This window comes from Leuciscus leuciscus, assembly GCF_965113295.1.
Source record: "Leuciscus leuciscus genome assembly, contig: HAP1_SCAFFOLD_405, whole genome shotgun sequence".
NCBI classification, from domain to species: domain Eukaryota; kingdom Metazoa; phylum Chordata; class Actinopteri; order Cypriniformes; family Leuciscidae; genus Leuciscus; species Leuciscus leuciscus.
Genome location: NW_028118334.1, coordinates 50,482 through 64,605, shown reverse-complemented (window position 1 = coordinate 64,605; position 14,124 = coordinate 50,482). Strand labels below are relative to the sequence as shown.

At 35.5% G+C, this 14,124-nt stretch overlaps 1 protein-coding gene across 1 annotated transcript; it reads right to left on the bottom strand.

Annotated features, from left to right (window-relative positions):
* Positions 1-26: 26 nt before the first annotated feature.
* LOC309491653 (uncharacterized protein) lies at positions 27-12,357 on the bottom strand (the record flags this gene model as incomplete). The annotated part of the gene is made up of 4 exons (XM_082190704.1): positions 12,333-12,357; positions 7,938-9,120; positions 3,148-3,707; positions 27-162 (listed from the first exon to the last, which is right to left on the bottom strand). Coding segments are annotated over exons 2-4 (1,879 nt in total), but the record flags the coding sequence as incomplete, so codon positions are not given.
* Positions 12,358-14,124: the final 1,767 nt, after the last annotated feature.

Here is a 14,124-nt window from a genome sequence, read left to right as displayed (position 1 = left end):
AATCTGAATGCTGAACTGAGCCACACAGATGTAGTCCACGATGGTGATGATGATGGTGATGGTGATGGTGATGTGATGATCTGGACATTGTTGTCTACAGTCAAACTGTTTCCTTGATTTGTAGAATGTAATCTTCAGCTGGTTGTGGAGTTGAATATTGTCCTAATAATGAAGATGATCTGGTCATCAACCAGCGTAAGACATTTAATGTACCTATAGACAATGAGGATGTGATTAGGATTTTTTTTATACAATTTTTTTTATTTATATGTATTTAAAAAATATATATACAAATGAATTATGTACTTATAAAACATTGTGCTTAAAGCAAGCATGTATTTAATAGAATACCCTTATACCAAAAACATATATTACAGAGCAATGAAAGTTATAACCAATTTAAAAGATAAAAATAGTCTTACCTGTTAATCAATACTTGAAGTGTTGGAATATGATGAGAATGAAGCTGCAAAGATATTGTAATATTTCTTAAAGTTCATCTTTGTCTTTTCTTCTTTTTTATATATCTTGTCATTTATTGTTTTGCTGCAAATATTAACCTTTTGAAGTGCTTTAGTATAAATTAGCCAACTGTATGATGCAGGTCTCCATATATATTCATTGTAAAATGACATTACACAGACATTTTGAACAATAAAATACATCAAATAAATAAATAAAATGAATGAATGAATGAATTAATGAATGAATAAATAAATAAAAAAATATAAAATGTTTGTGTGGGTGTTAAGGCCATTTAATTTAAAAAATATATAAATTTTGACATGTATATTTAAATAATAAAATATTAACATTATAATAATTCAACAGGAATATGGAAATGTATTGTAGGTGGCCTTAACACCCACTAACAATCCCAATGTCTAATGCTGCCTTCACGTGCTATCGGAAATGTATTATTTCAGACTTCTTATGCCATGATTATGAGTTTGACATGTTAATGTGTTTTGTTCTACAAAAAAATTGTACTTTTGATAGTATCTGATTCTTATCTATTTCTTTCAGAAATGTCCTATTTCTGACTTCATAAGCCATTATTATTGGTTTGACATGTTCATGTGTTTTGTTGTACAGAAAAATAGTATTTTTGAAAGCATCTATAGTGATTCTTATTTCGTAAATCTTATTGATCAACAATAATTATTATGTTAAATTTCCAACTCTAAAAAAAATATTTGCACTAATTCTGATAGCACGTGAAGGCAGCAAGAATTCCCACAGAGGCCGTCCAGTGTTATTCTTCCACCTCTGTATCCCCCTCCCCCCTTCTGGTTGGACGTTTCATTATAACAGCCACTTCAGCACAACACAGTCATGATAGCTGAAGTACGTGGGCATAATGTCAATCTTTATTTTATTTAAGTTAATATCTTTAATATATATATGGTCAATTAATGTGCCATTTTCAGTTGTTGCATTTTCAACAATTTGTGTGAAGCCAAAATGCTGCATGACATCATGAATAGTTGATTTACTGAAAATGTTTTCATTGAAATCTCCTAGAATTATTTTTCCACCTGATAAGCAGTTTATTTGATGAATTAAGGTAATCAAGTTCTCTCTAAATAACGGCATGTTATATGATGATGGTCTGTACACGACTGCTACAGTTGTGTTTAAGTCTTGTGTATGGCACATTAGACATTCAATGTTAATACATGGTAAATGAACTAAAGAAGCTTTTACATTCTCTCTGTGATATATGCCAACACCACCATGATTTTCCTTTTTAAGTGTAGCAAAAACATCTTCACTTGTGTCATATGCAACACTTCGTGGTTTGCCATGGAAGTGGTATCCAGAAAGACTGACATCGTTCTCCGAATAGTTTGGCTTTAGCCACGTCTCTGTTACACAAATCATATCTGCTTGACAAAATCTGTTATCTTGCCGAATATCTAAAATATGTGGAATGAGCCCTTGGACATTGTGTAGCATTATTTGAAATTGTATGTTTTCTGTGGTTTCACATGGATCAATGAAAGGAGGCATTCTCTGTAGAGCTTCCTCAATGTTGTCTTTTGCAAAAATAGCTTTCTCTGTGAAATCTTCTATTATAAGACCATCAAGAGAGGTCACTCGACTTAATGCTACATATGCTTGTCCTGGAGCAAATATCTTTTTCAATGAAACAACAGCTTTGTTCACTGTCAGACCTTGCACTTTGTGAACTGTGGAAGCCCATGCCAATTTCAAAGGAAACTGTCTCCTCACACCACCACTGCTTGTTACTTTCTCTTCTTCAGGCTCAATTGCTGTGCTTTTCTCCAGTCCAGGTTTTACACATGGATTTTTACCTCTAGCTTCTTTACCAGCTCGTTCATCATCAAATTCAATGTATATTTTTGATGGAAATATTTCATCATTTTCATAATAGAATTCTTTAATTGTTCCAAAAATTCCATTCACAAGACCATCTGATACATTGATATTTTTCAGTAGCATTACTCGAGCATTGATCGCTAATTCAAGTGTTTTTTCCAAAGAACTGTTGTGAACTCTGAGATGAAACCCATCCTTTTTTTCCATTCGGCCAGTTTTAGCATTTCTCTCAAAATCCTGGGCGTTCACAGTAACTGTGTCAGAGCATATTTTGTGCACCATTTTTAGGTTATGTTCATCAACCTCACTATTAGTAGCATAAATATGGATATCTGTACTCTCATCACCATCACCTGTTTCACATGATTTTAGCATAGTAATATCTTCTTCAAGCATAACTTCATCTTTTTTACGTTGCCTTAAACGATTTAATAATTCTGCAAACTGTTTGTCCTTCTGACGCATGATCTCTGTAAGTACAACCAAACTAAAGTTAGTTTCCCAAAGATTCACACTGTTCACTGGTTCGGTGTAAAGTGGTTTTCCTTTGACAGGAGACAGCTGATAAAAATCTCCAACTGCTATGACAGAAACTTTTCCGAATGCAGAGTAATCACCTGTTTGTTTGATCTGTCTTAATCTTCCATGAATATATGCTAGAAGTTTATGATCAACCATTGAAATTTCATCAATTATTAATATCTGCAGTTTTCCAAGTTTGGCTCTCAGGGAATTCATTTTTTCATCTCCAAGTGGTTGATATGGCAGTGAAGCATTTATTCCAATGCAGAGACTGGAATGTACTGTAGACCCATTAATCTGATACGCGGACACACCAGTAGGAGCACTTAATAGCACATGTGTCTCATCTGGGTTGTCTGTTAACTTTGAAAGTATGCGAGAGGCTTCATAATAGATGGCTTTAATCAGTACTGATTTTCCAACACCTCCTGGACCAGATATGAACACATGAAATGGATCTGGATTTTCACCTTGCACTTTTGCTAAACACCATTGCCGCACTTTGTAAAAGACTTCTGACTGCTTTTCATTCAAAGAACGCAGTAAATCCATGGCATCTTGCTTAGTCATTGCTGATGGATTGTTTTCTATTTTGGAAGTACCCACTTTTGGTAATAGATCAGGAATGATATCATCACCTTCTTCTGTTTCTATTTGGTCTTTCTTACTCTCCAGACATTCGAGACGTTCAAGTTCTGCTTCTGGACAGATTTGGGCCCAAGCATCTTCCATTGGTCCATGTTGTTCTAGATCATCTTGAGCTCTTTGTATTGTGTCTGCTTCTTTCTCAAACTTTCCCATATTACGGTCCACTATCATTTTGACTGACTCAAGCTGATCATCTGAAATTGTTACAAATCCAGTCTCATAAAAATCCTTATATGTAGTGAAATTCGTTGGTTTCAATTGATCTCGCACAAAATGAGGCAAAAACAATTCTAAAATACTTTGATGATAATTTTCAGAATTTTTAGTGGGTGAAAAACGAGCATATCGCACAATGGCAGAGTCTGTACGAGTTCTTTTTCTCACATACCCCATGTCATTTTCCAGTCTTACTCTGTCTGAACATTTTTCAGATGCAGTCAAAACTCTGTATTCTGATGCAAAGGTTGCTAAACACATTCCACTGAATTCATCTGTATGTGGACGGGCTCTGTATCTGTCTGAGATGCTTTTCATCCAAATGCCATCGCCATCATCTTCTCCACATTCAGCTTTTTTATGTATGGTGTTTAAGGGTACACTCATTCTTATTTGATTAGTACCAGTTGGAATAAACACCACTTTCCTTGATCCTTCTTTTAGTTTCATGTTAGTCAGTCGATACACACTCTCTTGAGCTGAGACCTCTCGATTATGTAAAAACACACTTCCTAGTTTTCTTAAAGCCTGTTTAGCATCCATATTACCTTGATTGTGTGATTCTTTTTGAGCGTTAGCCAACAGCAATCCCATTTCTCTCTCAGCTTTGGAAATATACGAAATTATGTATACTATACATGAATAAGCGTCAACAACAAACTGTATGTCCATGTTTGCATTCCAGCATCGTAAAAGATCTGGGTTATATTGATTCACCCATACATCATTTGGCTTTCTTTTCAACACAACACTTGTTTTTTTCGTCATTTTATTGTAAGCCATTTCAAATGTCTCCTGATTTATACCAATAGATGCAAACATAGAGTCAACTGAGTCAAAGACAGCATCACTATTCAACAAACATTCTCTCACTCTTTTCATTATAGCTTCAGCTAGCTCTTTTGATATTTCTTGGCAGTTGTTTGTCTTTTTGCATTTACTTTCATTTTTTTCATCATCTGTTTCTTTTTCATCTTTATCACTCTTGCTGCTTCTTGTAATGAAAGTATTGTTGCTTGGTGGACGTGGAAAGTTAAATCTACACACAGTTCCTTTTTTTTTACATGTTTTTGAATGTCTTTTGCTGTGTTGTTGGACAGTGCTCACAATTTCATGCATGTCTTCCTCCTGTTCAGGTGGCATTTCACAAGTGACATATTGATCAACAAATGCTACAACTTCATCATCTTCATCTCTGTCCACTTGAGGTGCATTTTCAACCCAAAAGAGACAATGTGTATGAGGGGATCCACGCTGTTGAAATTCAATTCGATAGAAATAATCTATTATTTTTCCAATTGGCTGGGCTGGCGACATGATCACATCTTTTAGAAAGCAATGAAATCGATGATCAAACATTCTGGCAGCAGTTACAGGATTGCGTTTAAGCATTTCACATCTATCAGACCAGTCCAGTTCATCAATAGGAGTTTCACAGCCCTCTTTTTTCACAATAGATTGCATTAGCTCTGGCCACCGCAAGTCTGCTGATGAAAATGAGCAAAACCATGTTGGGATACCTAATTGTCTCACCATTGCAAACAAATCTTTTTGAACACTTTGCCAAAAAACAGGACTCCCTCTCACTGGCTTCAAGAATTTATAACCCTGATCAAAATTTAAAATCTTTTGCAATGACTCTTTGTTTGTCAGCATTTCTGCAGTAATTTTTGTTTTGTTGCTTGTGTCATGGCCTTTTCGCAAAGTAATAGATACATTTGAAATAACTTGATTAAGCTCAGACAAATATTGTCCATAAAATATATAGTCTAGATTTTGAGCAAAACGTCCATCTGCATTTAGGATTCTATTATTTAAATATCTAGACAGCGTTAATTTTTCAGGTCGTTGATCATGAAATGTACCTGTTCCTTTTGGGAAGAGAACTGGAAAACATTTGGCTTCATTAGTTTCATCCATTAACATTCTCACTGGATTATTGCCCTCTGCTGGTGCAAGTGACATAATTCCATCAAAATGTTGATCTAGAACCTCTTGTGCAATGTCTACTGGCTGTAAACATGAATCCATAAACAAACCATGTTGCTGTCGATCATGAAGTGTTTCATCAGTGATCTCTTCATCCTCATTCTCAATATTGTGCTCTTTATCAACACACATGTCCTGACATGCATCCAAATCTTGTTCATTGTTATCACTTTGATCAGTGATCTGTTCTTCTGTTTTACTTAGAGGGTTAATCCAAGTTTCATTAAACTCTACATCCGTATACCATTTGTTATTTTCTTTTAAGTATGCCAAAGCAGTTTTGACATGATCAGTGTGCACAAATTTATATTCATAATGTCCTTTGTACGTCAATTTCCTCTTAAGTTTTACTCGTATCATTAAATCATCATTTTCTGATCTTGGTAAAACATTCACCACATCTATCACATTAGATGGAACACAAGTCACTGGTCCATGAACCCCATTCTGTCCACCTCGTGGTAAAGCCAGCATCTTCATGAATGGAATATGCATTGCTATTAGATGTGCTTCAAGTGAGTTTAAACAGCTCAATTCAACAGGAATTGGATCCAGAGTGAGATTATTTGCTACACTTTCAGCAGGCATTTTACCTTCACTAATCTTTCTATCACATGTGTGACAAATCCACAGAGATTCAGCTGGAGTATTTTTATAAACACAATCTTCACCGCAGGTTTTATTACACGTATGCAGATAATTCAGTGTTATACATTTTTCTGCAATATAGCCAGCATGGACCGATTTTTGTACATATTTATTTATTTTACAACGTTTGACTTGCATTTTAAAGCAACAACGATGACAAACTGAACAGACATAGTCAGGACCTGTTGATATTTTTTCTTTAAATTGTTCAATTACACAGTCAATCTCTTTCCTTTTAATTTGTGCATCTCGTCGAGTTTCAGCATTTCTAATTTTAATACTACTGGCAAAACTAATATCATTTTTATACTTTTCTGTGTTGTAATCAATCACATTAGACTTGTGCATTTCACTTTCATTATATTTTTTAATACTGTACTCTTTGACAGATTGTCTGTGTGATATGTCTTTTTTGTATTTATCAATGCTGTACTGTTTGACTGATTGTCTGTGTGATATGTCTTCTTTGTATTTGTCAATGCTGTACTGTTTGACTGATTGTTTGTGTGATATGTCATCTTTGTATTTGTCAATGCTGTACTGTTTGACTGATTGTCTGTGTGATATGTCTTCTTTGTATTTATCTGTGCTATATTTCTTTACTTTTTCTTGAAACTCTTTATTCTGCTTGTACTTTTCAATGCTGGATTTATGTTTTTTCTCTTTGTACATTTCATCATTATATCTTTTCTTTGCCTCCATTTTTTTACCCTCTTTTAAGTCCTGATTACTGCAGTATTGGACTTTCTGTCTATAAAGCTTACGTGGGTCTGACTTAGCATTTAATGATGCATTGAACACTGAAGCTTCAAATGGTGATTTACAAATTGAAGAACAACTACCATCTTTTGTTTTTACACATACAACAACTTCATAATGACAGCTATTAACATGTTTCAAGTAAATCCCCTTGTGTTGACAGCTATTACTATTAGATAACAAATTTGAGGCTGAATATTTAAGCCATTTCTCTTCACTGAATGTAAATATGTCCACACCAATTAAATCACTGGCTGCTTGTATTTCCAGCTCTGTTGCCCAAGTTCCGACATATTTCATTCTAGAACTGTCAATGTAGTTTGCAACTGAAGTGTGTCCTTGTCTGAGATACTGACTGTACCTTCCTGCATTCTGGAGAATGTGTGTTACAACAGAACGTCTAAGTTTTCTGTGTTCTCGTTCACTTCCACTTACAACATAAGCTACTGATCTGAAAAAGCAGTTACCATCACCCACAATATCTTTGGTTTCACAAGGTTCAGCCATTTCAACAATCTCATTTGGATTATTCTGTTCTTTTACAACGTGCACTATGTTCAGTTTCAAGCAAATACTTTTTTGTTGCTGTACTGTTAATGGACTAAACTGAAAAGAAACACTGTCAGTTTGAGAAATAAATTCAACATCAGCTGCATCTTCATTAGGGCAGGTAGAAAACAGTCCTGTTTTCTTTATTTGATCTGTGCTTGTGAAATCAGTCCAAGAAACACTGTCAGTTTGTGAAATAAAGTCAACATCAGCTGCATTTTCATTTCTTGGGAATTGAGACATTACTGTGTTCTCTTCTGTACATGTTTCATTCACAAGTATTTGATCTGTGCTTATGAAATCAGTAATAGAGTGACTGCAACTTGCCATTTCTGAGTTTACACCTTTACTCACTCTTTCTGCTTCAGTATTTTCCTCCACCACTGGATGGCACACCAATCGATCATGCTGACTGTGGTTGTCAATCACATTTGCCTGCACCCCAGTTACCTCAAATGGACGATTATATGCTTTCAAGGATGCACCCAGTCTCCTGAAATGAATGACCAAAGAGTCTATGCTAGGATGGAAAACCACTACACTCTTACCACGAGCTGAAACTGTTCCATCACTGAGTCGTGCATGTGGATCAATCACTGCATACCACGAACCTTGTCTGACAGCTGCACATATGGTTTGCCTTATGTTTACCAAACACGCATCAAACCTCTGGAATGCTTCATGTAATGCATCATCAAATGACATGGCAACACCTTGCAGACCTTCATCATATCGATTAATTCCAAACAACCCAGTATATGACACAGAAGAATACTTTATTGAAAAACAACAATTATTCAGTGTGTGTGTGTCAGGCAGCTCAGCAACTTCTATGTAGCCATTCATAGGATCGTTGATTTTGCCAGCGTCTCTCATGGTACTGTACAGGTCATTTCCAAGCATCAGAACATCATTCAGGTCACTCTGGGTCCATCGCAAAACATTTTTCACCTTGCACATCAAAATTGCAATTAAACTGTTTGCTGCACATTGCCTGCCACTATTGTCGCCAAAACACTTAGCACCCTGATGTAAAGAGCCTCTGATGTAAGATTTCTGTGGACACAAATCAGAGAAATCATTCATGGTCATATTAGTTTTTGAAATAGACTTTGGCTCAATGGGTTTGTCAAAGGGTTTGTCAATGGGTTTATCAAAGTGTTTCTTAACAGATTTCTCATTGGCTTTCTCATTGGCTTTCTCATTGGCTTTCTCATTGGCTTTCTCATTGGCTTTCTCATTGGCTTTCTCATTGGCTTTCTCACACCCGTTGTGATGTACACAACGTTCAGTTATTTTGTCACACCCGTTGTGATGTACACAACGTTCAGTTATTTCTGCCAATTTTTTAAGAGGTGGCAGAGCCTCTTCAGGATCAGCACCCATCCGGTCCGCCATCCTCTTCTTCGCTGCCTCAGAGCGCCGGGCTTGCTTTGTGCGTGGCATCTGTACACACAAAAACACAATAAGATAAATTAACTTACACATTACTGTATTCTAGTAAATAAACAACATATTAAAGAAAAACTAAAAACAGATAAACACAGTTTTTTTTGCTGTTACAATGATTACATTATATGCAAAGATGAAATAAATATACAAGCATTAAGATCATTTGATTGTAAAATGTTTTAATGTTAAAAAAATTACTTCTGTATTATTATTTGTTTTTTGTTACCAAATTGTTAACTATTTAGGTAGGACACCTCAGCTGATCATAATACCCAAAAAGAACAGAATTAATTCTACACACAAAGACAATCACATTAATTTACATGCTATTTATCCTTTAAAATAAACACTGTATTATAGATAACAATGGTAGTGAACTAAAAACCAAAGATAGTCAACAATGCATCATGCTTTGAATCCACAAAAATAACAATACGTCTGAAAACACTTCTCAAACCAACTACAGATGGCACAACCCTGTTTTACTTGGTTATACTGACATCTCGTGGTAAAAATATGGTGTTTTATTTTATATTTATAACAATGAAAACTGATTTTCCTCCCCTTATTTATATTTTAAATACATTTTCCCAATTTTCATTTCTTGACAAAACACACTATGCCACATCCTGCCCAATATGGTCTTTCAAACAAACATGCCAATTGAATGCTAAGAAAAAAATATAAATTGGATATATCTGTTATATATTATATGAGTTTAAATCTCTACATTAAAAATAAAGATAATAAAGAAAAGAAACTCAAACTGTTGATAGATATGAGAAATGTTCTACAGTGACACACATTCAGTTTTTCTCTTTTTTTTTAACCTGTGAGAAATGTCTTACATTTATATTCAATTACACCCTATTATATCTTTACACTTACTATTCTTATAAAATAGTTGAATTAAATTTTAACTGTTAAACCTAAATGTAACTGGTTTAACTGGTGCCAGATCAGTGATATTTGAAGTTTAATGCAGACACACATTAATGCAAAATGAAAACATTTGTGGGAATTTGTAACATTTACATTAAGGATCTAACTGTAAAATTTAAATTTTGCACTAAAGAAACCCATATAACATTAAACACTACACGCAAAATGTCTGTAGGTCTGTACACGCAAAAACTATAGGTTGTGCCATGTGGATACTGATATAGTCGTAGCACATGTCACAGAACATGTTGTGACACCCTCATTAGTGACTAGGGATGGCGAAAACAAAAAAAAATTCTTGACCGACCACCGAGCCTCATTAGCCGGTTGAAACCGGTTAACCGATTAGTTTAAAATATGATGCGCTATTTGAAATAACATCCATTTCGAGCCGCGCCTGCAATTTCGCAACTCTGTCGCATCTCTCTGCCTCCCGCTCACACACACACTCACGTCACTTTTTAAAAATCCCCTACAGCGCGAAACATGAGTCCCGCAAACGCGGCGCCGAGGAACTTGTATGTAATCAAAGAACAAATAATAATCTCCGTTAATAATCTGCATTAATCTGTTACACAGAACTTTATTATATTAAATATTAATCAAAAATGATTCACACAAAATCCAAACATTCAGTGTAAGAGTAAAAAAAGGACATAACATTATTTATAGTAGGCTAAGTTTATTTGATTCACAGTTTATTTAGAGTTTTGACCTCGACAATACAACTGCATTTACCGCAAACAGTCTAAACTAAAAGATTGTTTTGGTTGAATCAGTTCAAAGGAGTCATTAGTTTGCAAATTGGACGTGTCATTAGCGGACTTGTAGGTTTTGTTTTGTTTATTGAAAGTATTTTTTTATGTCAGCTGAATGTGCGGAACGCTTTTCAGAGAAGATAAGGCAACGTAAATTTTTTTTTTTTTTTTTGCACAACACCCAGCAGTAGCCTAATTCAGAAAAAAAACAATATCCGAATGCTCAACGTGGAACTTCGGTCTTCCGATCTTTTACCATCGTGTCAATTCTCAATTGATTTTAATTAATATGTGCGAGAAAGCGAGAGTGAGAGCAAGACAGTTTGAAGACGGTGAGAGTGCGCGCGACCGGGCATCTCTCTCTGCTCGTTCTGTCAGTAATATACATCACTCAGTAATATAAGTCATGTACATCACTCACCGATCAAATAAGGCTTTGACGAGACACAAAATTGCTTGTGAGAGAGACGCGTGAGTGACAGAGAGAAGGAGGGAGAGCAGGGAAAGGAAATGCAGCTGAATGAACACGCTGCGTGTTTTAAATTGCGTAAAACATTTTTTTATAACGAAACGCAATATGTGGCGGCCGGTGTTGATTCTGTGGCGCACCGCCACGAATGAGTCTGTGTGGGAATCACTGGAGGGATTTGTTCACTTCACATAAAAAGATCTTGGAATGAGATGGCTAACTGTAGTAGCGTTTAGTCTACTGTCTATAATAGCCTAATTTAGAGATCACTTTTTCTTTTCTTTTTAACCGACTAACGACAACTTTGATCGGTTAACGTTGATACGGTCAACCATCGGTCAAACGGTCATCGGTTAACATCCCTATTACTGACTAAAGTAGCATTAGTATTATAAAACATTCAGTGGCATGCCAATGAAATACAGACATGACACAAGTAACAAGTTTGGAAAAAAAATATTCATTGATATTTAAAATATCACAAAATTGGGCTATTTATTTAGGATTTTTTGTCACAATTACATCAGTATAGCTATCAGTCACTACTGGAGGTGTCACAGCATACAGTGACATGTTCCACGATAATGTCAGTGACATGATGTCACTATCCACTGATACATGCCAATGAAGACTGGATAGTGCCAATAAGCATAGTGACATCCCATTGGCTTCTGTGCGTCAGATGCCATGTCATTTAATATTAAAGGGATAGTTCACTTTAAAATGAAAATTCTGTCATTATATACTCACCCTCAAGTTGTTTCAAACCTGTATGAATTTTTCTTCTGCTGAACACAAAGGACAGTAAACTGACATTCTTCAAAATATCTTCCATTGTGTTCAGCAGAAGAAAGATATTCATACATGTTTGAAACAACTTGACAGTGATTATATCATGACTGAATTTTCATTTTAAAGTGAACTGTCCCTTTAATACCATCTCTCACATTCACAACTTTCCCAAATGTTTTATTATACTGTACACACTATTGCCTATATTATCACAATACCTACATTATGAAAAAGAAACATCTTACCTCAAATCAGGTTACACCGTCTTCTGCAAAATAGGAGTAAAAAAAAAGTTTATAAAACATAAAAGCAATTACATTTAACAACAATTTCACATATAGACTTTCCACTCATGCAGGCCGCACCGTGCAAAAAATATCACACCAATTATTAAATTATAGCTATTTTAAACTATGACTGAAGATGCATACATGTACATTAGTGCTAAAACAAAACGCACACACATAGTGTATTACACCATTTGAAATATATAATATATTAAATGAAATATCAAATTTGTGTCCAGAATAACACTAGTCAATATAACCAAAAGAAATGTTTCACAATACAAGTGATTTTATGTTATAGTAATAATAATAATAACAATAATAATAACAATAATAATAATAATAATAATAATATTATATATATATATATATATATATATTATTTGTGTGTATATACAGACAAATCAATTGTATACAATAAAAATACTCTCAGTTTGTTCATTTAACAATACAATGCAAGTAATAATAATAAAAATCTGCATATATAAATTAAATATACATTTATTTTTTATTTCAACTTCCGTTGTTTTAATGACACTATCACTTTAAGATCTCGTGCACTGATGCACATGATGACACTGTCGCTTTAACACCTCATGCACTGATGCACGCGATGACACTGTCGCTTTAAGACCTTCTGCACTGATGCACGCGATGACACTGTCGCTTTAAGACCTCATGCACTGATGCATGCGATGACACTGTCACTTTAAGACCTCATGCACTGATGCACGCAATGACACTGTCGCTTTAAGACCTGATGCACTGATGCACGCGATGACACTGTCGCTTTAAGACCTCATGCACTGATGCACGCGATATATATATATATATATATATATTATTTGTGTGTATATACAGACAAATCAATTGTATACAATAAAAATACTCTACTTTCAGTTTGTTCATTTAACAATACAATGCAAGTAATAATAATAAAAATCTGCATATATAAATTGAATATACATTTATTTTTTATTTCAACTTCCGTTGTTTTAATGACACTATCACTTTAAGATCTCGTGCACTGATGCACATGATGACACTGTCGCTTTAACACCTCATGCACTGATGCACGCGATGACACTGTCGCTTTAAGACCTTCTGCACTGATGCACGCGATGACACTGTCGCTTTAAGACCTCATGCACTGATGCATGCGATGACACTGTCGCTTTAAGACCTCATGCACTGATGCACGCGATGACACTGTCGCTTTAAGACCTCATGCACTGATGCACGCGATGACACTGTCGCTTTAAGACCTCATGTACTGATGCGCGCGATGACACGGTCACTTTAAGACCTCATGCACTGATGCACGCAATGACACTGTCGCTTTAAGACCTCATGCACTGATGCACGCGATGACACTGTCGCTTTAAGACCTCATGCACTGATGCACGCGATGACACTGTCGCTTTAAGACCTCATGTACTGATGCACGCGATGACGCTTTCGAGACCTCATGTACTGATGCACGCGATGACGCTTTCGCTTTAAGACCTCATGTACTGATGCACGCGATGACGCTTTCGCTTTAAGACCTCATGCACTGATGCACGCGATGACACTTTCGCTTTAAGACCTCATGTACTGATGCACGCGATGACGCTTTCGCTTTAAGACCTCATGTACTGATGCACGCGATGACGCTTTCGCTTTAAGACCTCATGCACTGATGCACGCGATGACACTTTCGCTTTAAGACCTCATGCGCTGATGCGTTCACTTAAAACATGACCGACGC